We start from the raw sequence: 26,127 nt of genomic DNA on the forward strand, positions 1-26,127 counted from the left end.
ACTGTTTTGCCACAGTGTCATATGGCTAGTATTTGCTACGTGTGCAAGGATATGCACGTCATAGTGAGATGGGAGCTATTAGAGTGATGCAGCACTGTCTGTCATGCAGTTTCACTGTTGTTTATATGCAGTTTGCACCAGTAGTAGAGTGTTCGTAGTGCTTATCATATTTACTCCGTCTCTTTAAATATTTGGACATTACAATTAAAGACATAACATTTGTTATGGTTTTTATTTTAGAACTTATTGGGGTTATGATAATGGATTTTATTTTTAAGTAATTTTGAATTATACCAAACTGTATAAGTTTATCGATAATAAACAATATTTTTTCATGTTTAATTTTTTTTTAATTTTTACCATAATTTTGATATTTTATAGTAAAAATATCAAATTATGGCAAACACGTATACACTGTACTTACAGTGTGTATGTATATTTTGAAAGTTGCAGCACCCCACGATTTCAAGCCATGAGCCGCCACTGTTCCCTATTCAATATTTTTGCTTTAAAGACCAGATTATGCACTTCGTCATTCTCACACTCACTCACCTCATGGGTGTCTTCACACAAATTCGCCTGCTTCCACCTTAATTGCTTAAGTTTTCTTGGATTTTCACTTCAGCATGCTCGGTGAACAACGCACTCTCCAGACACCTAACACCCAAACCATTTAAATGCCATCCATCAACATTGTACAAATCCTTCTTTCTGTCAAACACAGACCACAGATCCACAAATCCTACATCATTCCGTCTGACAACCTACGTATAAACTCGTTAGCTAGCAACATCTTCTTCCTAAGTTTGCTTCAATCATAGCATGGTAGGAGTCTCACAATCTTCACCTTCTTGCTTTTCAGTTTTGCCTCTTCTAATAAATCCTTTAATCCTCCCTGATAGAATACTTCTCACCTCTCAAATCATTTGTGCCAACCAAGACAATCATTTCCTTCGGCTCATCATTTTGCATCTTTATGGCATGACTAATATCACAAATTTTTGCTGCATGAGCACAATTTTGTCAAATGTTCATTAAGTACTCCCTGATCATTGAGTCTACATGTATAATTTTCTCCTTAACTTGTTTTTCTTGTTTGTTTGCTTAGTCTTTATTAGTACTTCAAACCACTTGCTTACTTCTCTTTTCAGCCCTGCTAATCCCTTGGCACTTCTGAAATTTTTCGATTTCATGCTTTGTCCTATGAAGAATTCAAGCTTGCTGTTTCTTTAATAATTTCCATTTCATTCTTCTCTGTCTTCTTCATGGTCACATGTTCAATATTAATAACATCGTTTTCCATCCTACCCACTGTCCATTCTGCTAACATTTGCTGCATTCTCATCACCTAATAGGCACTCACTTTTGAAACATTTAATACATTCTCTTTCTCTCTCCAGTTTCAATTTCCTTCCACATATTGTTTAGTTTTCTCAATGAAGACATTTAACACACACATACTGCATTGAACAAAATCTGTAAATAAATTCAAATCACCCAACAACATGGTCTTTGCAACTCAACCTTTACTCTACCACCCATTGGCACCATACTATACTGTAATAATGTACTTAAACAAAAAAAACACGCAAGGTTTGCTTCCAACCTAAGTAGCTCTTTCAATCACATGCTTATTTAAAACAAAACTACAATAAATTAACCTAATGTTATCAACTAAAATATGAAAATGTTACTTATCCTTCAGAAGCACTAAATCCACTCTACACACACAATACACCACCTAACAGTGAACCTCTGGAACAAATTCACTGAAGAAGTGACCCTGGTAGTACCTGTAGAATAGATACAGTGCTGAAACACTGCACCTTTGAGATAGAGGTTGAAGTGAATCTGTAAGAGAAGGATCAATAATGAGTCTAATTGCATGCCTCTGAATGGCATCAAGGTTTTTAAGGGAAGTTTTAGGTGCATGACCCCAAACATGTGAGCAGCGTTCTAAAAAATGGATGGATTTTTATACAGTAAAGAGAGTTGGTTGGGTGTAAAATAGGCTTTTGAATGAAACAGAATGCCAAGTTTCTTGGATGTTGAGGAATCTATTGATGATGATGTATGTATGCCGGGAAAGACTAGAGGTAAACATTAGTCCATACAAAGAGATCTGATTTTGTCTGGTGATTTGTATATACTGAGCGTAAGAGGTGACGTGAGATCTCTTTGGTCCAAGAAAAAGCAAGACTGTGTTTGTTGGCATTGAACATAACAAGGTTGTCCTCCCCCCATCAGACGATACTATATAGATCAGTGTTTAAGGTGCTAGTTGTAGATGATCTTGTAACCTTGGGATATCAGAGAACTGCAAGGTTTGTTAAATGAGCAGGATGAGTGGAGAGTACTATCATCTGCAGAACTGTGGATTGGACTAGTGGTTATTGCGAATAGGTCATTTATTATTATTATCCCAAGACCCCATTGAGTCCAAGTCTCATCTAGGAGATCATTTGATCTCCACAATATCTTCTGCAGCAGTTATCCTTAAACCAATCTCTTCAAGCAGTGTCATCCTTTCATAATCATTCATTTTTTTTTGCTGCTTACATATCGAAAAAACTGCCTAGGATTCTTTTTTGGCTTCATTAGCTAACTGCTGTTCATACCTCACTTTTTCTACCCTTAACAACCAAGTCACCTGCCTTGCCTGGTCTTTGTAATCCTCATAAAATTGGTTATTACCACTTCTCTTATACTGCCTCCATAATGCCTTTTTTTCTGTTTCACATGCTTAATCTCTTCATTCATCCATTTCACACCTACCTTATTTAACCTTCTGTCCCTTGGAATACATTTAGACATTGCTTGTACTAGATTGTCCTTGAATATCTCCCAGGCTGCATTGATCACTTTTCCAGTGAACTTCTCATTCCATGCCAGACCTTTAATCTGTCTCCTGAGCTCCTCATAATCACCAGCCTTGTAGTTCCATATATACCCTTTTCTCACAGGAGTCCTCACACTGGCAACCACACAGGTAATCAATTCGTGCTCATTCTCACCAACTTGATGGTGATTTGATACCTCATTTATAATTACATCCTCTGCTGAGATGACCAAATCCAAGATCCTCAATTCTCGTGTGCCCTTTGTTACATACTGTCTGAGGTAGTAGTCTCAAAACCTCAAGAAACTCATTTTCTTTACTTCCAGTTGCTGTCTCATCATCCCAGTCTATATTGCCATAATTAAAATTGCCCATAATGATCACCTTTTTCTTATTTGCTTGGCTAATTTGATTATACATTTCATAGTCACTACCATCCACATTACCAGGTCTATAACAACATCTAACTATTTCATTCTATTCACCTCTATCTCACACCATACTGCTTCAAAACCACTGGCACTATTTCCCTCTTGCATCTCTACTTTTTATGGACATAACTCTTTCTCTATCATCAATAGCACTTCCCCATTTATGTACAGAAGAAAGAAAGCAGGTAAGAGGACAGAGCCTTAAGGCACACCAGCATTGGTGGTGAAACTATCTACGATGACTCACAGAAAACAACCAGAGAGAAAGTTGGCTATCCAATTACAGAGGGTAGTGGGGGAGACTGAAGGATGGCAATTTGTTTAGTAGTCCTCGATGCCACACAGTTGAAAGCTTTGAAAATGTCAAGGGTGACAGTACAAGTTTTTCCAAACCTTTCCATAATACGTGTCTGGTGGTGGGTGATGTAAGCTACAAGGTCAGATGTGAATCTTGAATGGCAAGATCATTCGAGGTTCTAGTCAAAACCGCATGGTCACTCTCTCCGACTGGGAGCAAAAATGCCATTTCAGTTACAATCAAATCTTCTGATTCTGTGACCAAATCCAAAACTCTTGAACTTTGCATTCCTTCTACTACGTGTTGCCTAAGACATTTGTATCTCAAGAATTCTAGACATTCCATTCCCTTACTACTACTACATGCAGTTTCCTCTTCCCAGTTTATACTGCTGTAGTTAAATTTTCTCATAATGATAATACTTTTTCCACTTGCCAACCTCAACTCCCTAAACATCTTCTCTTCACCCTTTCTGCTCTGTAGCAACATCCAACTATCTCCACTCTGAGAGGACATAACTCATTATTTATCATAAGCACTACTCCACCACCATATTTGGCCTTCCTTTTCTGCCAAAAAAAGCTGTACCCTGCTACTTATTATTATTATTATTATTATTATTATTATTATTATTATTACATGACACCTCCAGGGAGTTCAAAGACTCATCGAGGGAGAGCACCCACTCCACAACTCTCCGCTACTACTTTCATCATCTATCCAATGCCATCTACCACAGACCACCGCCACTAGTATTTTCACAGACAATCACGAGCATCCATGCCCATGGCGGGATTTGAACTCGCAGCCTTTTGGCGGGATAGCGGATACGCTAACCACTCGGCCAACCAGGCCTTATGTTCCTATCAATATATCATCTTCCATCACCCTATTACTCAGATCTCAATAATCTTTGGACATGCTGAGGCTACCAGCACCAATTCATCTCCTTTATTCCAAATACTCCTGGTATTAGTACACTGGTGTCCAAAACCTAAGGACAAACACCATTTCTGAAGATTACAACTGCAAATTCAGATGAATCAGCTTGTGGGAATTTGTATAACTGACAGTTTCAAGTAGAAAGCAGGTACATATTCAAATTTTTGAATGATGTGCAAAGGGATCATGTGGTAGCAATCAACAGGATAAAGGAAGAAGGAAGTTCTTTTTGAAGTTGTGTTTGAAGGAAGGATTTTTCGTGAAGGAATAAAGTTGCAAACTTGGATACTTGTAATGTCTCAAAGACATAATCTAGATGATTTCACTTGAGGAAGAATTATTGTCCATGTGTTAAGATTTAAGTGTTATGAGGACATCATGTTGGAGGTTTAATGGAGTATTGACAGCACTAGGAAAGGATTAAAAACTAATTTTAATGCTTCCAATATTTTGCCTGAATCACTGAGATATCTTCAGGGTGTACAAATAACACTTGTAACAAACATACAAATACAACTCAATAGCTAATGAAACACATGGGTGACTCTTAAGTTCTGTCTAGATGGTGCGCCCCTCTATGGGCATTTGTAGGCAACCTACAAATCAAGTGTCCCAGTTTACAGCCTAGGACGTAGACCGTTTACAATTATTGTTTCCCAAATTTTGAGAAGTTTTATTTGTTTAGATTTGGTTGATTTCTGAGTGCTGCTGCTGTACATTCCAAAAATAGTCTTTCCTTTTTAAATTTACTATGGTGGAGCACGGTGGTTTTCTTCCAGAAGATCCTGTGAGTCATGTCCAATACATGGTCTGCAAGGCCAGATTGACCATAGTCCAAATAACTCCTGCTTGTGCTCTTTGGTCTCTGTCAACTCCACTATATATTAAATTAAAATTTTCAGTTCTCATGGTTCCTTTTAATTTCTTTTTTGTTTCAGTGATTACTACTATTTGAAAATTTCTTTCATTTAATATTTGATCTAATTCTATTTCTTTGTATGCTATTCCTCTTACAATCTAGTTTGCTATATGTATCACATTTTGTCGTTTCCGTTTTCGTTCTACCTTTTCCATTCCAGGGTCATTTTTCATTGATTCATTCCGATTACCTTTTTCTGTCGGCTTAAAAGTAGAATAATGTTCTCCATGTCAGGTGACTAGCATGACGATGGATAGTCCAGTGTTAGGGCTGCTACCCTAAAGCTTCTGAACTAGCCTTCTTCCAAATATAAACCCATAGGAGGAATAGGGTATATTGAAGCAGAAAGAGTAGATTATAGTAGGATAGAGTAGAATTATAGTAGAGGTTTATAGAGGGGGCATGGATATAATGACAGAAATGGAAATACACCACGGCCCTCGAGTACTCTAATAGAGTTGGTGCTTAAAAATAAAAAGAGTTGGCAGATAAGGCCTTATAGGAAAGATTAAAGTGAGTGGATCTTCCTTAAAGTAGAGAAGGAGGAGGATAGATCCAGTTATGGGACCATGGGAGTGCCACTTCCCTAACAATCAAGATGATTGCCCCTTATGGCCCTGTTGGTCCACAAGTCCTTATTCAGTATATTCGGACCATCCCACCATATATATATATATATATATATATATATAAAATATATAGACATATATGGTGGGCCACCCAGGGTATGCACTCTCTAATGGTTACAGGGCCGCCTGAAAGATTTATAAATGTATTGCTAATAATTTTTAATTCTTATTTTTCAATTCAGTAAATTGTATTCACTGATGTTGTTCAAGTTGGTTGTACAGCAGAGGAGAAAGATGAGTCCTGGAACGTGTTAGATGAAGAAATGAGGGAATTGGAAGAAAATGAGATGGTGATTGTCGGAGAAGACTTGAACAGACACATAGGAAGACAGAATAGAGACTGTGAAAGGGTGCATGGTGGCCACGGAGTGGGAATGATGAACCAGGAAGGAGAGAGGGTTGTGGACTTTGCAGTAGTGTTTGATCTGGCGATTGTGAACTCATTTTTCTACAAGAGGGAAGAACATTTGATAACATTTAGGAGTGGTAACAACAGTTCACAAATTGACTACATTTTGACTAGAAGAAAGCATCTTAAGGTTGTGACAAATTGTAAAGTAATTCCAACAGATCAAGTAGCACAGCAACACCGACTGCTGTGCGCAGACTTTAAAATAAGATCGAAGATAAGAACCTCTGGATGCCATGGGATGAAGACAATTACGTGGTTTCACTTAAAAGAGGAGAGTGTGAGGAATCATTTTAGGGAGAGGGTGTTAGAGAGGATTTCGGATGAACTGGAAAATGTACAAGATTGGTGGAAACATAATTCAAAAGTAATCCTGAGCTGTGCAATCAAGGTGCTTGGTGAGACATCTGGAAAGATTACAGAGCAGAAAGAGGGTTGGGTGGAATAATAATGTACAAGTGGCAGTGACAGCTAAGAGGAAGGCAAAGCAGAAGTGGGATGAGTCAAAAGTGGAAGAGGACAGAGAGGTGTACAGAGAGAGAAAGCAAGAAGCCAAGAGAATTGTGGCACAGGCAAAGGCCATGGCATATCAAGATCTGTATGATCAATTAGAAACGAAGGAAGGACAGAGAAAAATTTACCAACTAGCGAAATGTAGAAATAAAGCAGCAAAGGAGATCTTACATGTGAGGCAGATCAAAGACGCTGAAGGAAGAGTATTATGGAGGGATGTGGACATAAGAAACAGATGGAAAATATACTTTGAGGGACCGAATGAGGAAAATGCAAGGACTCACAGAGGAGATGGGCAGCCTTCTGAGGGGATGGGACAGAACATCAGTAGAGTGGAAGTGATGGAGGCCATGAAGAGGACGAGGAATGGAAAATCGGTGGGCCCCCGACAGAATTCCAGTGGAGGCATGGAAGGCACTGGGGGAAGAGGGAATTGACCTGCTGTGGGACCTGTTCATGAAAGTTTGCCAACAGGAAAATATACCCGAGGAATGGTGGGAGAGTACTCTTGTCCCCATCTACAAGGGGATGCACAAGACTGTAAAAATTACAGAGGAATAAAGTTGATGTCCCACACAATGAAAATCCTAGAAAGGTTTCTTGATGGTAGATTGAGGAAGGAGGTGGAGATTGCAAAGGAACAATTTGGCTTCATGCCTGGTAGATCAACAACAGATGCTATCTTTGGGTAATGGCAGATGATGGAAAAATATCGAGAGAAACAAAGGGAGCTTCTGGCATTTATTGATCTGGAGAAAGCATACGATAGAGTGCCAAGGCAAGAAGTCTGGAGGTGTCTGAGGGAGAAGAAGGTGCTGGAGAAATATGTCAGGTTGTTGCGGGAAATGTACAGAAATGTGAAGACAAGTGTTCGGACCTGTCTGGGACAGACAGAAAGTTTTCAAGTAACAGTTGGCTTGCATCAAGGGTCAGCATTAAGTCCATTTCTGTTTAATATTGTGATGGAGGTAGTAACAGAGGAGGTGAAAGACGATGCGCCTTGGACAATGTTGCATGCAGATGACATCTTGCTGTGTGCAGATTCAAGAGAAGAAGCGGGAACTAAACTGGAAAGATGGAGAAAAGTACTGGAAGAGAGAGGTATGAGACTGAGCAGAAGTAAGACAGAGTATATGTGTTGCACAGAGGGTGGTGGACAGGAGACAGATCTGGAGCTGGAAGGAAATGTCATCAGGAAGGTGAGAGACTTTAGATACTTAAGTTCAACAGTGGAAGAAGATGGAGGAGCTGAGAGGGAAGTGGGATGCAGGATACAAGCAGGTTGGAGGAACTGGAGGGAGATGGCTGGAGTGTATGCAATAAGAGGGTGCCGATCAATCTGAAAGGCAAAATCTATAGGACAGTAGTGAGGCCAGCTAAACTGTGGCCCTGAGGAAAAATAACATCAGCAGGATGGAAGTAGCAGAGATGAGAATGCTTAGGTGGATGTGCAGTGTGACCAGAAAGGATCGTCAAAGAAGAGATGGAGGGAGCTGGTAGAAGAGGACTTGAGGATGAAGAACTTGGATGTGGTGACAGCCCAAGACAGGAAGATGTGGAGGAGACTCATTATCAACAGTGACCCCACTTAAGTGGGAGAAGCTGCAGAAGAAGAAAGAAGATGTTGTTCATATAATAGAACAAGTTGGAAGAGGAACAAGGAAATGAAATTATCACTGGAGAGTGAGAAGTGAATTTTTTTTTTTTTTTTTGCATGGAGCATGGTTGGTGCATGAAATTCATTTCATGATAGTATGGTGAATGTATAGACTGTGATTCAGATTAAAGAGTGGAATCATAGACTTTGTGTTGTCAAAGACGAACCTCACACGATGAATCTCATGATTCCATGAGACCCGTAATAATAATAATATATGATGGCCATCATTTTATATTGTGTTGGTCATCATTACACACCCTAACTCAACATCACCAAAGTTCCAGATTGGCACTATCAACATAAGAAGCCTGAATGGCAAACAAATGGAGTTAGCTGATGAATTGAGTAAGTACCAGGTCGACATGACAGGGATGAGAGAAACAAAAAAGACAAAAACTCATGAGATCTTTCTGAGCAATAAATACAAAATGTTATATTCAGATAATGACAATCAAGGAAAAGAAGGAAGGAGTAACCATAGTATTCTACACTAAATACGAGGCCAATCTTCTTGAATGGTAGGCACTCAACTTGATATGGCCAGCCATCAAGAAGGTGGAAGTGGAGGAATTTTTTGAGGCTTTAGAGACAACAGTTGATACAATGAAAAAAGAAAAGGTGGTCCTTGTTGGGGATCTAAATAGTAGAATAGCTAATGATTGTCAGACATACAAAAATATTTTGGGAAAATTTGGAGAAAAGAGCAAAGCTAATAATAATGGCCAATACCTGATGGATTTCTGCTCAGGACATGGACTGGTTATTACTAACACAATGTTCTAACATAAAAATGTGCACAAATTCACATGGAGAGAAGAGGCAAGGAATAAGAAAAGTCTCATGGACTATGTTATTGTTGATAGTGATGATTTCTCCCTGCTGCAGGACACCAGAGTGTACAGAGGATTTGAAATCAGAAGTAATTACCATTTAGTCTTGAGCAGAATAAAATTGAAAATTTCATATTGAAAAGAGGAACCTGAAAGAAAGTTTTAAAGTGAATAAAATTTGAGCAGCTCTCAGATGTGAGCTTAACATTGTTCAAAAATAGCCTAACATTGTTCAAAAAAAAAAAGGAAAGAGTTTGAGAACAGGAATCAAACCTTGGAGATTCAGTGACAAGCCCCGAAGAAAACCTTGATTGATTCAGCCAGAGAGACATGTGATGAGGTTGTCTGCAAGGATAAAAAAAATCAGAAATTGTTTTTTTCTGATTTTGAAGGAAAAGAAGAAAGCATATCAAAAGTTCCTGGCAAAGAAATCAGCTGGTGCTCTTAGAGAATACAGAGACAAATGTAAAACTAGCTAAACAAAAGTCATGGGGGAAGATTTTGGTAAGAACATAGAGGAAAGGAATTAGAAATGATAATGGTGACATAAAAGCTGGAGAAGAAGATATCCTTCATGTATGGAGTAATTATTTGAAAAATTGCTAAATGAAACAGTGACAGCATAGTGATAAAAAACGCTCAGCAGGCATGCAATCAGGAATACATATCCATACTTGAAGTAGAAAAAAAGCCTGAAATGTGGAATGGCAACTAGAGTAGATGATATTCGACCAGTAATACTCAAGTATTGAGGTATAAAAGTCTTATAGCGGATGCACTGCATAGTTCCGAAGGCCTGGACAGAGGGCGAATTCAAGATGATTGGAGTAGAGCTCTCATAGTACCCATATAAAAATGGGAAATAAAACTGAATGTGAGAATTATGGAAGTATTTCCCTAATGAGTATTCCTGGTAAGATTTATTCAAGTATACTTGAGGAACAGTTGACAAAATTTTTGGAAGAGAAGTTGGTGAAGAACAATCTAGATTAAGCCCAAATAGAGGCTGTCAAGATCACATTTTCACTTTACAACAAATTTTTATTATTATTATTATTATTCGGGCCTCCATGGAGTCAAGAGACTCATTGTGGGAGGTCCTTCTTAGGAAACACAAAGTCTTTCATATCACTCCTTCAACTCATTTACCTTCCTTACTCTCATCACTCTCTCTCTCAGGCAATACATTCCATGGTTCAACCACTCTTTCAGGCAATGCATTCCACATACCACCCTACACACAAAAGAAACCACTTCTCACCCTCTTGCTCACAACTTCCTTTCGTAACTTCCAGGGATTACCCCTTGTCATCGTTCCTTCCTGTTGTTCCACCAAGCAAAAGAACTCCCCAATGTCCACCCTGTAATTGCCTCTCAACAGTTTAAAAGTCTTGATCATATCACCTCTCCTTCTATCTACCAAATCCAGCAGTCCACATTCCCTCAGCCAATCCTCATAACTAACATCGTGCAGTCCTGAAACCATCTTTGTTATCAGCCTCTTATACCATTTTCACAGTTAATTTATCCCTTTCAAATCCTGGGGACCAAATTTGAGAACAATAGTCTTAAGTGTGGTCTGATCAAGGTCTTATACAATGGAATGATAACTCTTTTATCTCTGCAGGTCAGCATCCTGCTCAGTATTGTAGCAATCCTCTGTGTTACCTTATAAGTCATCACTTATCATAAGCAGTACTCCACCACCACGTTTTCCTTTCCTGTCCTGCTGAAAAATGCTGTACCCTGCTACTTCAATTACTGTTATTATATCATCTTCCATCAACCATGTCTCAGAGATCTCAATAATCTTTGGCCAAGCTGATGCTATCAGCACCATCAATTCATCTCCTTTATTTCGGATACTCCTAGCATTAGTATAAAGCATAAAAATGTCACTGCTTCTCCTCTAGACCCCACTTGACTCAGTGTTGTATGATGTCATCCCCCATCCCCCCCAAGCACCCATTCCTACAAGCCATCCCCCTGCTACCATTATTACCCAAGACCGCATGGAGTCAAAGACACATCTTGGAGGTCCTTTAATCACACACACAGGGTTACTTGGCTATTAAGAACACACTAACATGCAGAGATAAAGAAGCTATTATTCCTCTTTATAAGGCATTGAAATCTCCATATCTGAATTACTGTGCTCAAATTTGGTTGTCTGGATACCTAGGAGATAAGGAAGTGGTAGAAAAGATTCAGAAGCCATGTCATGGTCATTTATTATTATTACTACCCAAGATCCCATGGAGTCAAACTTTTTTAGGAGGTCCTTTTATCATACACACAGCTCATCATTCACAACTCTGCATGAAAAAAAACCTGCTTCTCACTCCCCTATTCACACCCTCTTTATACTAGAATTTTGCTTTATTCTAGAATTCTTGAGAGACAAATATCTTAGGCAACATGTAATAGAGGGAACAAGAGGTTCAAGAGTTTTGGATTTGGTCATAGCATCAGAAGAGCTGTAATAAGTGAGATGACATCTCTCTCCCACCAGTTGGAGAGAGTGACCATGTGGTTTTGACTTAGAAGATGAATAGACATGCAGGAGTATCAAAGAAAAGAGAATATATGTGGAATTATAAGGCAGGTAATTACAATAGTCTTAGAGATAAACTTGGTGAAGTTTCATGGAGGGATGCATTGGAAGGCTGGGATATCATTAGTGTTTGGGAAATTGTGAAGGAATATTTGTTAGCAGCAATAGTAAGCTCTATTCCACAAGTGAAGAAGAGGACACAATTTGGTGTAAAGTGGATGACAAACAATATTAAACAGGAACTGCATGCGAAAAATAGGCTACGGAAGAGATATAAGGAGACAGGTGAAGAGCAGATGCATGAAGAATATAAAACACAGGCCAGGAGATTGACTAGTATGGTAAGGAAGGTGAAACTGGAATATGAGAAGAGATTGGCCCTAAGATCCAAAGAAAATCCTAGGGAATTTTTTAGCTATATGGCCAGTAGGAGGAGAAATGATTGTGGAAGAATGACATTGTAGGATAGAAATGGGAATAGAGTGACTAATGCAGAGGACATAGTGGAATTGTTCAATGAACACTTCCTTGGAGTATCTTATCCTGGAGGAGTAAATTTTAATACTAGAGGGATAGAGCAGGTTCGAGGTTTAGAGGTGCAGGAGGAGAGTGTGTGTTCCAAATACTGAGTATTCTGGATGTCAGTAAAGCTGTGGGACTGGATGGTATTTCACCATGAGTTTTGAGAGAATGTGCTAAGAACTGACAGCTCCTTTGACCTATCTTTTCAATGAAAGTCTGGCTGCTGGAAAAGTGCCCATGGAATGGAAGGAAGGTAAGATAGTGCCATTGCATAAGGGTGGTAGCAAACTGGTAGTGTCTAATTATAGGCCACTTTGTGTGTCATCAGTAGTTAGTAAGATCTGGGAGAAAGTAGTGAAGGACCGTATACAGCATTGAGCAGATGAGGGTATTGTTATCTGTGAGAGTCAACATGGATTTGGGAAGGGGCGCTCTTGTTTTAGCAATATGCTAGTCTTTTATGATAAAGTTACAAGGGCATTAGATGAGGGGAAAGGCATATACTGCCATTTTCTTAGACTTAGCGAAGGCATTTGACAGAGTGCCACATGATAAGCTGATATTTAAGTTGCAGCAAATGGGTCTGGATGTCAGATTGGTCAACTGGATTCAGGATTGGCTGTCCGATAGGTATCAGAGAGTTGTCTGTGGTTTCAAGGAAGGAAGTTCTTTGAGTGGACTGCTGTTGAGCTTTAAGCTTGTCCTGTGAGGGCAGTGAGATTATATGTGTTCAGCTGAGCATAATATTGAAACTTGTTTGATCAGCAGGTTTGGATGATTGCTTGTCTTGATGAAGAACTTTTCTGGTAGATTGTGAAGAAGGGAAGAGATGTAAGGAATGTTGACTTCTCTGTGAATCTGGAAGTTTCTAATAAACCATGGGGCATCCAGAATCATCCTCAGGCATTTCTTCTGTATTCTCTGCAGCTTTTGTATATTTGTATCCGAGGTATGGCTCCATGCAGGAGATGCATAAGTGATGAATAGGCATATTACCATCTTGTATATGAGTAGTTTGTTTCGTATATCCAGTTTGCTTCTGCTATTGATTATGGAGTAGAGTTGCGCGATTACTTTGGATGTCTTCAAGCCTATGTGTTTTATAGATTGTTGAATTGGAGTTTTTTATCAAGCAGCATGCCGAGATATTTGACTTCGGTCTGCCATGGAAGCTTAACTTCTAATAGATGAACTTCCTTCCCCCTTGCTCTGGACCTTCTTTTTGGAAAACAGTATGGCTGAACTGTTTGGGGGATTTACTTGGATCCTCCAGTCCATCAGCCACTTCTCCAGTGGACTATACTGTTTTGGAGTCTTCTAATTGCCAGTTGGGGCTGAGCAATCTTGCTAGTAGAGCAGTATCATCCACATATAGTGCAGTGATGGTTGTACTTGGGTTTTAAGGGATATCGGCTACATAGATTGAAAATAGAAGAGGTGCCAAAAGCTAGCCCTGTGGCACACCTGCCAGGATTTTGCATCTGGTTGAAACTGTTCCATTTATTTTAATTTGCATATATCTTTCTTTGAGGTATGCATTGATAATTTTTATTAGCTTTATTGGTGCATTAAATTCGATGGGTTTATAAAGAAGGCCTTGATGCCACACCTCATCAAAAGCCTTTGTGGCATCTATGAAGACTGCAGCTGTATGGAGGTTCCAGTTGAAGCCTTTTGTGATATGTTCAACCAGTTGATGTATTTGTTGTATAGTGCTATGGCCTTTTCTGAACCCGAATTTCTCATTTGGAATAATTTCCAACTTATCTGTTTCAGATTGGAGCCTTGTGAGGATAACTTTTTCTGCAACCTTTCCAAGGCAAGATAAAAGACTGATAGGTCTGTAGCTTTCGGGGAGATGAGGGTTCTTTCCAATCTTTTTGATAGATATAATGTCAGCCATCTTCCAAATTATGGGACGAGCTTCCAGTAGGGCTATGATTGGTGGGCTCTGTGGATCCAGCTATAACTATATAGAATTTTGTGTTGAATAATTGTTTAAAATACGTCCTTTATTGTTGATTGTGGAGCTGAACCAAGCTGTATGCTTGGCATTAAGATCTCCAGACATAATAATGGAGTCTGAGGAACCAAGAATGGAGTCCAAATCTGATGCTAGTAATGGAATGCTAGGTGGGTTGTATGCAGCATAAATTTTGATTCTACCAACGTTGTTAGTGTGAACTTCAATACCAGCTGTCTCTAAGTTCTTAGTTTGTTGATTGGAAAGACATTATGGATTATATAGTTTTTAATGAATATTGCTGTGCCTCCTCCACTGGCAATGAGTCTGTCTGTTTTGTATAACACATAGGCCCTCAATTCAGGGCTGTTAGCTGGCCTGAGATGCGTTTCGTTAACTAACATTATGTCGGGGTTATATCCGTGAATAAACTCTTGCAGTTCAAGGATTTTGTTGGTCAGACCATTTGCATTCCATTCTGTGATCATGAGGGAATTAAATTTATGTTTTCTTTTATTCATGACTGAGAGCTGTCAGAATTGAATGGGTTCCTTGCAGGAATCTCTTTGTGGAGGATGGCGATGGATTTGTTTTTCTGAATTCCTGTAGCATGGTAGCGAGGGAGGAAGTCAATACTGATGCTAGATTAGAGCTTGTTTGTTCGTGGAATGAAGTAGCTTTAGCTTGTGCAGCCTCGGCATAAGTTTTGGTCAGAGTTGCAGTTTGCTTTCCTTCCTGAGTTGACGGAGTGGATGTTATTTGGACTGGAGGGTGACCTGCACGGTTGTCTTGAGTGCCACTGTGGGGCAGTGGAAGGGCAGCTTTAGCTTTTGCTGGCCCACGGTTCTTTGGGTGTACAATGCATCCCTTGTAATTGGCGGGGTGAGGTCCTCTGCAGTTGGCGCATTTAGCCATCGTAGATCTTGGTTTGGTGCATGTGATGGTCTGATGGCCCTCACCGCATTTTAGATACCTGAGGTTGGCCGTACGTAATTTTTGGGCATCGCCAAACCTCTGACATCTATGGCACTGCCCAGCTGATGTCTTTTTTATTAGTTGCTCAGTAGAAATTTTGAGACCGCAGATAGTAGTCAGTTCGTATATCTTTTTCTGCATTTTGTCGATCTCTACCAGTGCCAGCGGCATTGGCCTTTTATCTGACCTGAGTATCCTGCTCTCTGCAGTGATTTCATTGGGGGTGACACCTCAAAGCACCACCTTCAGGTTCTTTTCACTGGGTAAAGCAAGACTTTTATTGTCCATTAATTTAGATGAAGGAATCAAAATCCAGCCAGCCACAGTAATTTGATTCCTTCATCTAAGGTTTAGCCCAGGAATATGAGATGTTATGTTCCCTAAGGGCTAACAAGACAGAGGTCCATTTATCCTTGTCCCTTAATGACAGAGGGACCTTTTCCCTGTTCCTCGGGACATCCAGTGTTGGTGAGTCCTCCTCCATGTGATCTCCGGTTGTTCTGCACCTTTTGTTTGAATGCCCCCCCCTGTGAGGTGTTTTCGTGTGTGGGGGGTTAGATGGCAGAACAGTAGTGAATCCCCCTTGAGTATCGTCATCCTCTCCATCTGGATCGTTAGATTGGGCGTACAGGTTTAAAATCCCAGCCAGTCAAATTCAAACTTTTCCAGTATAAACTTTAACACTTCTAGTGCCTGCTCCTTCTAGTGCCTTGATGCTTTCCATACCGATGCAGAGTTTCCTGCCAGCTGGAGTTGTTTATGGGCAGTAAAGAGTGTGGGAGACTTCACAATGAGGTAAGCCTGTAACCCTACAAGTATGATCCCACAGGGCAAAGGGCCTGCCAGTGCAATCCTGTTGACTGGGGAAGTCAACTAGGAAATATATAGCTCTAGAAGTGTTGTGAGTATGTAGGGGGTGATGTCACCACTTGGCTCAGCTCAAATTACCTACCTCCTTAAAACCATACATCCACCAATGGTCCTCGTTTCGGGTGGGGCCTATGCAGCCATTGACCTCCTACACATTTCATGCAGAGGGGGAGACTGTAGGAATTCAAGCTGGGTTGGAGCCAGTGCAATGCAAGAATCACAAAACACCTGCGATAGTCGAAACCTAAAGAAACGCAGCTATCTAATGAACACGTCCATCGTTGTCAATTGTCAAAGCCAAACTCTCTTATTCATTCAATAATCATCAGTGGGAGACATAACATAACATTGGCCAGAAGGGTGAAGCAAGATGCTTTTATTCCCCGTTGTCTGATAGGGAGGACAAATTGAAGGAAAGATTTATGAGCTGTATGCTCGCCCTGGGGGGGGGGGGGAGGGTACGGAGATTAATCATTGTTGCTAGTATTCAAGATGGCTTTTGGCCTCTTGTATTTGAAGAGGTCAGTTTCGTCATAGTTTGCTGCCTGTTTAACTAGATCGCTGGGGTGTGTAGAGATCTTTGAGAAGAATTTTTCCGCTGTAGTTAGTAGGAAGGAGTAGATGTAAGGGAGGGATGTTTGTATCTCTATGCAGTTGGATGTTCCTTACAAACCACGGTGCATCCAAGATCATGCGCAAACATTTATTTTGCACTCTCTGTAGCCTGAGGATGTTGGTGTTGGATGTGTGGCTCCAGGCTGGAGATGCATATGTCACTATCTGGCAGATCGTCAGCAGGTAGAGGAGTACTTTGATTCTGGTATTTAGCTTGCTTTTTCTATTTATTAGAGGGTAAAGTTGTGCGATGGATTGAGATATTTTAGCGCATAAGGCTTTGATGTGTGGGTTGAATGTTAATCTTTTGTCTAGAATTACCCCAAGATATTTTGTTTCTGTTTGCCAGGGGATTTTGGTGTTAAATAGATAAAGGTCCCCCTTGGGAGTTGCCAATCTTTTGGTGAAAAGTATCGCTGTAATCTTTTGGGGATTCACTTGTAATCTCCATTTGGAGAACCAACGTTCTAGAAATAGTAGGTTTTCTTGCAGATTTTTAGTGACGAGATGTGGTTGTAGAGATCTGGCAAGTACTGCTGTGTCATCTGCATAGAGTGCTAAGATCACTGACATTGGGTTGTGTGGGATGTCTGCCATATATATATATATCAAGAATAAGATCGGTGCCAGTAGGAAACCTTGGGGAACTCCCGCGGAGATCCTACCCACTATTGCTGGGGTCATATTTCCATATACAAGTAGCCAAAAGGTGTCACACCTTATTACTAAAATACTCTGGATATGAAAATATGACTTGTTATTTGTTTAATTAATTGTTTATACTATATATTAAAGATGCCAAGAAATTATATTCTTAGTTTAATCCTTTATTCAAATGTAAGCAAACAAAGTTTGCTTACACTTGGGTAAAGGATTAAACTAAGAATATAATTTCTTAAGAGACATATTTCTTTAATTGCATTGCTTTATTCATAAGAATAAGCCAACTCTTATAAATAAAACTGTTATGAGTAAACTACTACCACTGACATAATTCAAAACTTTACAGTGCAGGTTACCAGAGAGAGAGCAGAAGGCTAAGTTAAATCTTTATGTTAATTAGCACCTCCATAGTTCATTTAGAAGAACAACAGGATTTGTAACCTCATCATCATCAAAATCCTGATATATACCCTCAAGGGGTTTACAGGATATGATAGTACTACATGAAAAATTACATCATTACTAACTTCCTATCTATAATTTTCCTCCAAATCGGTCTGTTACCTGTCAAGACTCCAACATTATCAGATCTTAGGTTTCTATCTTATAATGCACTTTTTACTGTATCAATCCACCTATATCTTGGTCTTCCTCTGGGTCTTTTTCCTGCCAACCTGGCAGAGAATGCTTGTTTTGCTAATCTTTCCTCTCCCATTCTGTTTAAGATTTGCAACCTGTGATTGGAAAATACATGATTTCAAATCTCTTCCCATTGAAAGGAATCTCTATAATGGATCTCTTTTTCAAGTGGATGTGAATTAGCTGATCTTGTATGACAGCAGCAGGATTTTTTCTCTCAGGAACTTACATGTTTTTATGGATGAAAAAAGCCAAAATTGGCCCATAAGACACATATAATTAACAAAATATATTGCGTAGCGGGTAGCTGCAGTACAGCAAAGACAGTGAATTGTGTAGTATTGTGTGGAGCGGAGTGGAGTGGCTGCCTGCAACGAGTTCTCTGACTCCATGAATATCATGTAATAATAATAATAAAGAGCTACGAGAATAGAAAGCTGAATATTGAAATATTCAGCTTACTACTTAGTAGTTTTGACTCTTACCGGTTTGGAGAAATAATTTTAAATCTACACTCTAAAATATTTAATAGCATGTTGTTTGAAATATGAAGAAATTGTGAATTTTCATCCCTTTCATTAATAACAAATTGTAGTTTATTATATTAGATTTGAAGATGAATTGCTTCAGATATTTATACTTAATTGGCGAATTTTATTTTCTTATATATTTTCAGCATTTGATGCAAGCTTTAGTTCACAAAGACCATCGTTAACTCGAGAACTAAGTACACGTAGCGATGTCTATTTTCCTTCCAGAGCACTAAGCATACGATTTCACACACAAGAAAAAAGCCATAAAGTGATGCAGAATTTTCTGAGAAGGACAAGTTATCCATACCCAGAAGAAGAGGGCACAAGTTCACAAGGTATTAAATGTAGATAAAATTTAATTAAAACATTAACAAATACAATATAAATGAATGTCAATGAATAACAAGTGTTAAATAATAAATTATTTAATTTATTTTTGGATTCTCAAAATGTAGTAGGAAACTCATTTTGGGAGATATTTTAGCCAAAACATCATACCATAAGCATTCAGAGCAACTCCTCCTCCTTGCAACATCATTTGGGGGAAATACCAATCATGACACCACCGCCCACAAAACTCTTATCTTTTCCAGAGGAGTATATCAGAGTGGGACCTCCTTGATGTTCCTGATGAGGAGTTAGATATTTGCTTTGAATTTAAAAGAAAATCAAGAGGTGATAGCCATAAGAACAAGTATCATGCATAGGGAATTTAATTACATTTAATTTTTTACCATTAACATCAGTGAAGGCTACCTGATCAACCTGTGGGACTCTACTTTCTGAATCCTTTGCTCTGCTTCAAGCATCAAAAGTATAGTCATGTATACTCTGACCACCAGTAAAGAGCATGAAAACAAAGATGGCAAGTGCAAAACCCTCAAATACCCTGACTGCAAGAAAGAATATCCAGCATGCCAAAAGATGAAAGGATGAGAAGGAGATTCAAAAAAATCAAAACATTTTGTGCTGGGAAGCAAAGATGAAGCATTCCACAATGTTTAGTGCAAACTCTCTTACACTGAGAAGGTAACAATAAAAACAAGTATCTCAAGGGACATTAACATCCATAAGAGTAAGGAAGGAGAGATTGAACGCGTTAGTATAGAGAACAAAGGTGCAAGACCGACAGGAAAACAGGGAAGGGGGGGGTTTACTAAAGGTGGATATAGGAGCACAGCATGAGAAAGGTCAATATTCCAAGAAATGGAAGCATGACTAAACAAATAGGAATGGGTGACCTGGAATATAGGGAGAACAGTTGGATTTTAAGAGGGTACCACGATGTGTAATGAGAAAAGAATGGCTCAAGGAAGGCATGGAGAAATTACATCTAAAAAGTGGTATCAGTGAAACCTGTTATAGATCCAGAAATGAACTGTTATGTTTCATAAGAATGCTAGAATTATCAGTAATAAGCAGAACGAAAGTGTTGGAATAAGTGAGATGTGGTTTGGATGAGAATGACATTCTGACAGGAAAAGAGATGGAAGGGTGTGATATTTTTCATGAAGACAGAAAGGAGTTATGTTCATGCAAGGGGGAAATAGCGGCAGTGGTTTTGAGGCAGTATCCTGTGACATAGAGATAAATAGAATGAAACACATAATCAGATGTTGCTATAGACTTGATAATGTGGAGGGCAGTGACCATGAAATGCACAAGCTAATTACCTAAGCAAATGGGAAAAGAATGATCACTGTGGATGATTTTAATTATGGCAACATAGACTGCAGTGATGAGATGACATCTGTAAGTAAAGAAAATTAATTTCTTGAGTTTTTGCGGGACAGCTACCTCAGGCAATATGTAACACAGGGTATACAAAGATCGAATTTCTTGATTTGATTAGATCTTCTTATCAGAGGATATCATTGTAAATGAGGTGTCAAATCTCCCTCCAGCTGGCAAAAGTGACCATGAAGGGATTACCTAGGTGGTTGCAGCCATGTGAGGACTTCCTTAAGGAAAGGATTATGTGGAGCTACAAGGCTGGTTATTACGAAAATCTCAGGAGAGAGAGTTTGTAGCTGTCGCATGGAATGAGAAGCTGGATGAAATTCAAGCTTATAAGCTTTCTGACACTCAGAATACATTTAGACACTGCTTCTACTAGATAATTCTTGAATTTCATCCAGCTTCTCATTCCATGCGACAGCTACAAACTCTCTCCTGAGATTTTCGTAATAACCAGCCTTGTAGCTCCACATCTCTGGATGAATGTAGAGATTAAGCATGCAAAACAGAGGAAGAAGGCATTATGGAGGTAACATAAAATGAGTGGAAATAATCAGTTCCATGAGGATAACAAAGAACAAACAAGGAAGGAAACTTGGTTGGTAAGTATAGCAAAGTTACAGTATGAACAGTAGTTAACTAATGAATCCACTTCCAAAAATAAATAAATAAATGAAAAAATCATGGAGTTTTTTTTTCAATATGTTGCTACCAGAAAAAAGAATGATTATGGAAAGGTGACATTAGTTGAAGAAAATGGTATAAAGATAACTGCTGTAGGGGATATAGTTGAGGTATTAAATAACCAGTCCTTAAAGGTATTTTATCCTTGTGAATGTGACATCATGTGGAATTTGAGAGCAATGGAAGGATAGGAGAAGACAATGACTGTGAGTGAACGAGAGGCATATTATTATTATTATTATTATTACCACCCCAAGACCTCATGGAGTCAAAGACTGAGCTGGGAGGTCCTTTTATCACACACACACAGCTCATCATACCATGTTTTAAATACATTCAAACTCTTTGCAGACACCACATTCTCAGGCAAGGCATTCCAATCATTCACAACTTCGCATGAAAAAAACCTGCCTCTCACTCCCCTACTCACACCCTCTTTATACAGTTTCCAGGGATGACCTCTGGTTCTCCCCTGATCTCCCACTATTCTCTGTAAAACTTCTCCAGCATTAATCCTATAACAACCCCTTACCAACTTGTAGGTCTCTATCATATCTCCCCTCTTCCTCCTGTCCACCGGACTCTGCAAATTACATCTTCTCAATCTTTCCTCATATTCGACATTCCAGAGGTCAGAAACTACCTTAGTCAGTCTCCTTTGGACCCTTTCTGACATCTCTTCATCCTTCTGAAAACCCGGTGACCAAATCTGGGCACAATAGTCCATGTGTTGCCTAATCAAAGCCTTATACAACGAAACAAGAATCTCCCTACTTCTACACATCAGTGTCCTCCGCATCATTCCCAGAAGCCTTTGTGTTGTCCTCACAATTTTGGCGATGTGTCCCCTAAATTTTAGATCCTTATCCACTATCACCCCCAGATCTCTTATTTCCTCTACCTCCAACAATATATTCTCACCACGCATAAATTCTGCATCCCATCTTTGTTTTCCAAATTTTAAAACCTTACATTTTGCAATATTGAATTCACATCCCCATTTCCGTGCCCAATCACTCAGTCTATTCAAGTCTTCCTGTAAGGCCACAACATCTTCACTACACTTCATGGTTCGTCCCAACTTTGCATCATCTGCAAACAACTGAATATCTCTATCGAAATCTTCACCTATATTATTAATATACAAGTTTGGCCTTGATGATATATCACCACATGCCAAGGAGTGGCATCTGCCTTGGCATACTTGTTTAATATGAGTCATACATTGGCTCAAGTTTCAAAGGAGTGGAAGAATACAAGATTGTATTGCTTCATAAGAGAGGTGACAGACTCAAGCATAAAATTATAAGCCAATAACGTGCTGTGGTTAAAGTGTTGGAAAGGTTTGTGAGAACCAGTATCCAGAATTGCGATAGCACAGATTTGCTAAAGGAAGGTTGTGTTTGAATAATCTACTTACTTATCACGATAAGGTGATAAGTGCATTGGACAAAGAATATGGATACATAGTAGTATATTTAGATTTTACACAGACTTTTAATAGATTGTCACATGATAAGTTGAAAAGTAGAATAGATGGGGGCTGGATATTAGGGGTGAGCATATTCCAGAAGAGTAAAGTCACTAGTGGTGTGCATCAGCAGTCTATTTTAGGGTCATAGCTGTTTAACCTATGTGTTAGTGATATTGGGAAAGATCTGAATGGAGATATTCAGTTGTTTGCAGATAGTGCAAAGTTGAGAAGAACTATGAGAAGTGGAACAGATGTTATGGCTTTACAAAGAGAACTTGAATAGACTGAATGAATGTGCCTAAGAGTGGGGCTAACAGTTTTAGTTTTGCAAATTGTAAGGATTTTACGATTCAGAAAACAAAGATGAAATGTAGAGTAAACAGTTGGTGGGAATATTATTAGTATTATTATTACCTGACACCTCCAAGGAGTCCAAAGATGCATTGAGGGAGGGCACCTACTCTACAACTCTCTATCTCCATCACTCAATCCACCAACAAACCACAACTTCACCAATGCCATCTATTGCCCATCATCACTAGTATTTTCACTGAAAATCACAAACATCCATGCCCATAGTGGGATTTGAACCCATGGCGTTTTGGCTGGAGAGTGAATATACTAACCACTCGGCCAACAAGGCCGGTGTTAAATTATGAATGAAGGTAATTTATAAATTATAATACTTCATTCATATTTAACCTAATCCTCCATTTCATAAACAAGACTTGTAAATATTATTTATTGTTTGTCTCTTGCTTATAGTGTGTTATTCATATAACTGCCTTGAATTTTGTTTATTATTATTTAATAATATAATCTTAAGTAATGTAATAGTTATAAAAAGGACTCTGTATAAAAATGTCATTCATTTTATTTAATTTATTCCTATAATAATATTGTAAGAAATTATATATATGTAAGTTTAATGTACCCTCTGTAAACTATGATATTTTTTATTTAACATTACTGAAAGAGAAAGTAATTTTATGTAATTCTTCTGATTGAATTTGATTGGCTGTTGTCAAGGAAATGGAGTTAATTTTAGATAGCGCGTGCGTGGAGCATGAGCTATGGTATTCGAAGGGAGAAGGAGTTGATATGAGCTGAACTGGCTAGAACTGGATTTTGGTAGGAAGAATGAAGGTATTTTACTGGAAAACGAAAGTAAACAGGGGAGAAGCATTCAGGACAGCAAGGAGTAAAGTAACAGGTGGCAGTAAGGGGATTTGGAAAAGCCGTAAATAAATTAAGAAGGAACCGGGAAATTAATAGGCAATTAGGAATATTTATACGGAATTCTAAAATTACGACGAATTCCAATTGTTTTGAGGAAGAATAGTGCAAAGCTGAATTTAATGCATAAAAGAAAACAAGGATTAAGTAGATTACCTAAAACGAGTGCGTCAAGACTTGTGAAGCTCTATGTTTAATATTTCAGTTATATAGTGAAGATTCCTTTTGAATAGCGATACTTCAAAGTGATAGTTAACTTCAGTTTTAAGTGTGCCTATAGTGAATCTGATATGCAAAGGATATAACCCGGTAAGAGCAGTCCACTTTTTTATATTTCAGCATGAAGAAATAAGAGTTAGCTCCACCTGATATATCTTAACATTAACTGTGGTGTTCTACTAAAATTAGCCGAAGTATGGAGCTTAAAAGTGTTTCCCCCTTGAAGTGATAACTGCCTCATAATTGAATTAAGTGTTTGCTGACTAAGAAAGAATTAGAGAGTTCAACTATAAGAGTATTTACTGTAAGATTCTGTAACATTGAACTGTGTGAACCATTTTAATTATTCGGAAGAATGTAGAATTGACAGCTGGATGTCTGATGCCTAATGTTTTATGTTTGTTATGAATACCTGAACTAAGTTGATTTGCATTATCTTGTTTTCAAAGTTATACTTAATGGACATGTTATATAACCCTGCATTAAATGTTTTGTTTTATTGATTTCAATTTGGTGTTTGCCTGATGCTCTTCATTGCACCACTCAAAAAAAATATCGGACCTCACAGAAGCCTTAAATGATAATATTAACCTCGGCCTGTATAAAGTGAGATTGCAAAAGTTAGTTGATGATTGATTATATTATATAGACTAGTCTGAATATAGAGTGATGCAGGATAATATAAATTTCTCTATATTCAGATCAGTATCATTCGGCATCTAACAAATAAAAACGGATAATTTACATAAGAATAACATTCCAACAAGATTGCGGATTCAAAGCCAGGATGTACGATCCAACAAAATGGCACAGCAGTCGGCAGGATGTGAATTCACTAGTATAAGTTAAGTAATTAACTAAATTTTGTGTAATATTAGTAGAAGTAATCCTTAAAACCTTAATAGTAAAAATTAAGTGAATCACAGTGAGCAGGTTGTGAACCAAAATCAGGCAAAGAAAGAAGTTATTTTTGGATTCAGATTTTTAAAATTAAGTTTGTAGCTGAAGATTAATATGACAGTTTCATCTAGTTCGAGAATGGAAGGTAGTGAATTTTTTTGTACAGCGGTTTGGTGTACGAAACAGCAAACCGCTGTTTCGTACAGCAAACCCACAACAGGTCTTTCCTCAGTTTTCGGGTGAGGAATCAGATGATGTTCTGTCTTTCTTTTCTTTTGTTGAAAAACTTAGGGAAATAGCAAACTGGACTGACTTTCAATTATTAATATTGTTGAGAAGTAAATTAATTGGCAAGGCAAAAACATTTTTGTACTCATCCCCAATTCTCAAAGAAACATTAGAGTATCAGAAATTTAAGGATGTTTTAATTTCGCAGTATTCTAGATTAAGAAGTATTGGCCCCAACTTATGGAAACTACAGAGAGTCACACAAAAAGATAAAGAAACTGTCACAGATTTTTACAATCGTTTATTGACACTATCCAACAGTTTAAATGTGACTAATGCTGAGAAACCCCACTTATAATGGATTACCTTCCAACAATTTAGAATAGGATTACATGATAATTTATGGGAAGTAATTCATAAGAAGGGGGCTACTAATCTAGAAGGGTGTTTTGAATTAGCAAAAAGGAGAGAGAGAGGATCCTAGAGGAGATGCATCAAATTTCCTCCATAAGGCAAATGTTAGCCAAGATTGTAATGCTCAGGTCCCCTCCTTATCAACTCTTATGTATCTATCAGGTGGCACTCACCTACCAAGGGCAACACCAGAGAGGCTTTCTGTTATCCCTCAGGAACTATCTCTGGATAGGAAAATGATAGAGAAGTCACTCAAACCTGAAGGAAAGGAAGATGAATACCCTATATTAGACCCTCATGAGATGACAAACCCTAAGTTAATAAGTTCAACTAAGTCTATTGACAAAACCCCTTCTAACCTTGAGACTCTAAAAAGACAAGCTGAGCCTTTAAACCCTTGCAGATATGATCAATCATCTGACAACCTTATC

General features: G+C 38.6%; 1 protein-coding gene across 4 annotated transcripts in view; it reads left to right on the forward strand.

Annotated features, from left to right (window-relative positions):
- Positions 1-26,127, forward strand: part of unc80 (unc80, NALCN channel complex subunit) — a 1,852,146-nt gene that overhangs the window by 1,758,668 nt on the left and 67,351 nt on the right. For all 4 annotated transcript variants that reach the window (XM_090404461.1, XM_090404464.1, XM_090404465.1 and 1 more), the window contains one exon: positions 18,948-19,139. In XM_090404461.1, coding sequence (XP_090260587.1) covers positions 18,948-19,139 — 192 coding nt within the window. The remainder of the gene's footprint in view (positions 1-18,947; positions 19,140-26,127) is intronic.

This window comes from Typopeltis vanoorti, chromosome 14 (assembly GCF_054136105.1).
Source record: "Typopeltis vanoorti isolate ZY-2024b chromosome 14, IOZ_Tvanoo_1.0, whole genome shotgun sequence".
NCBI lineage: Eukaryota > Metazoa > Arthropoda > Arachnida > Uropygi > Thelyphonidae > Typopeltis > Typopeltis vanoorti.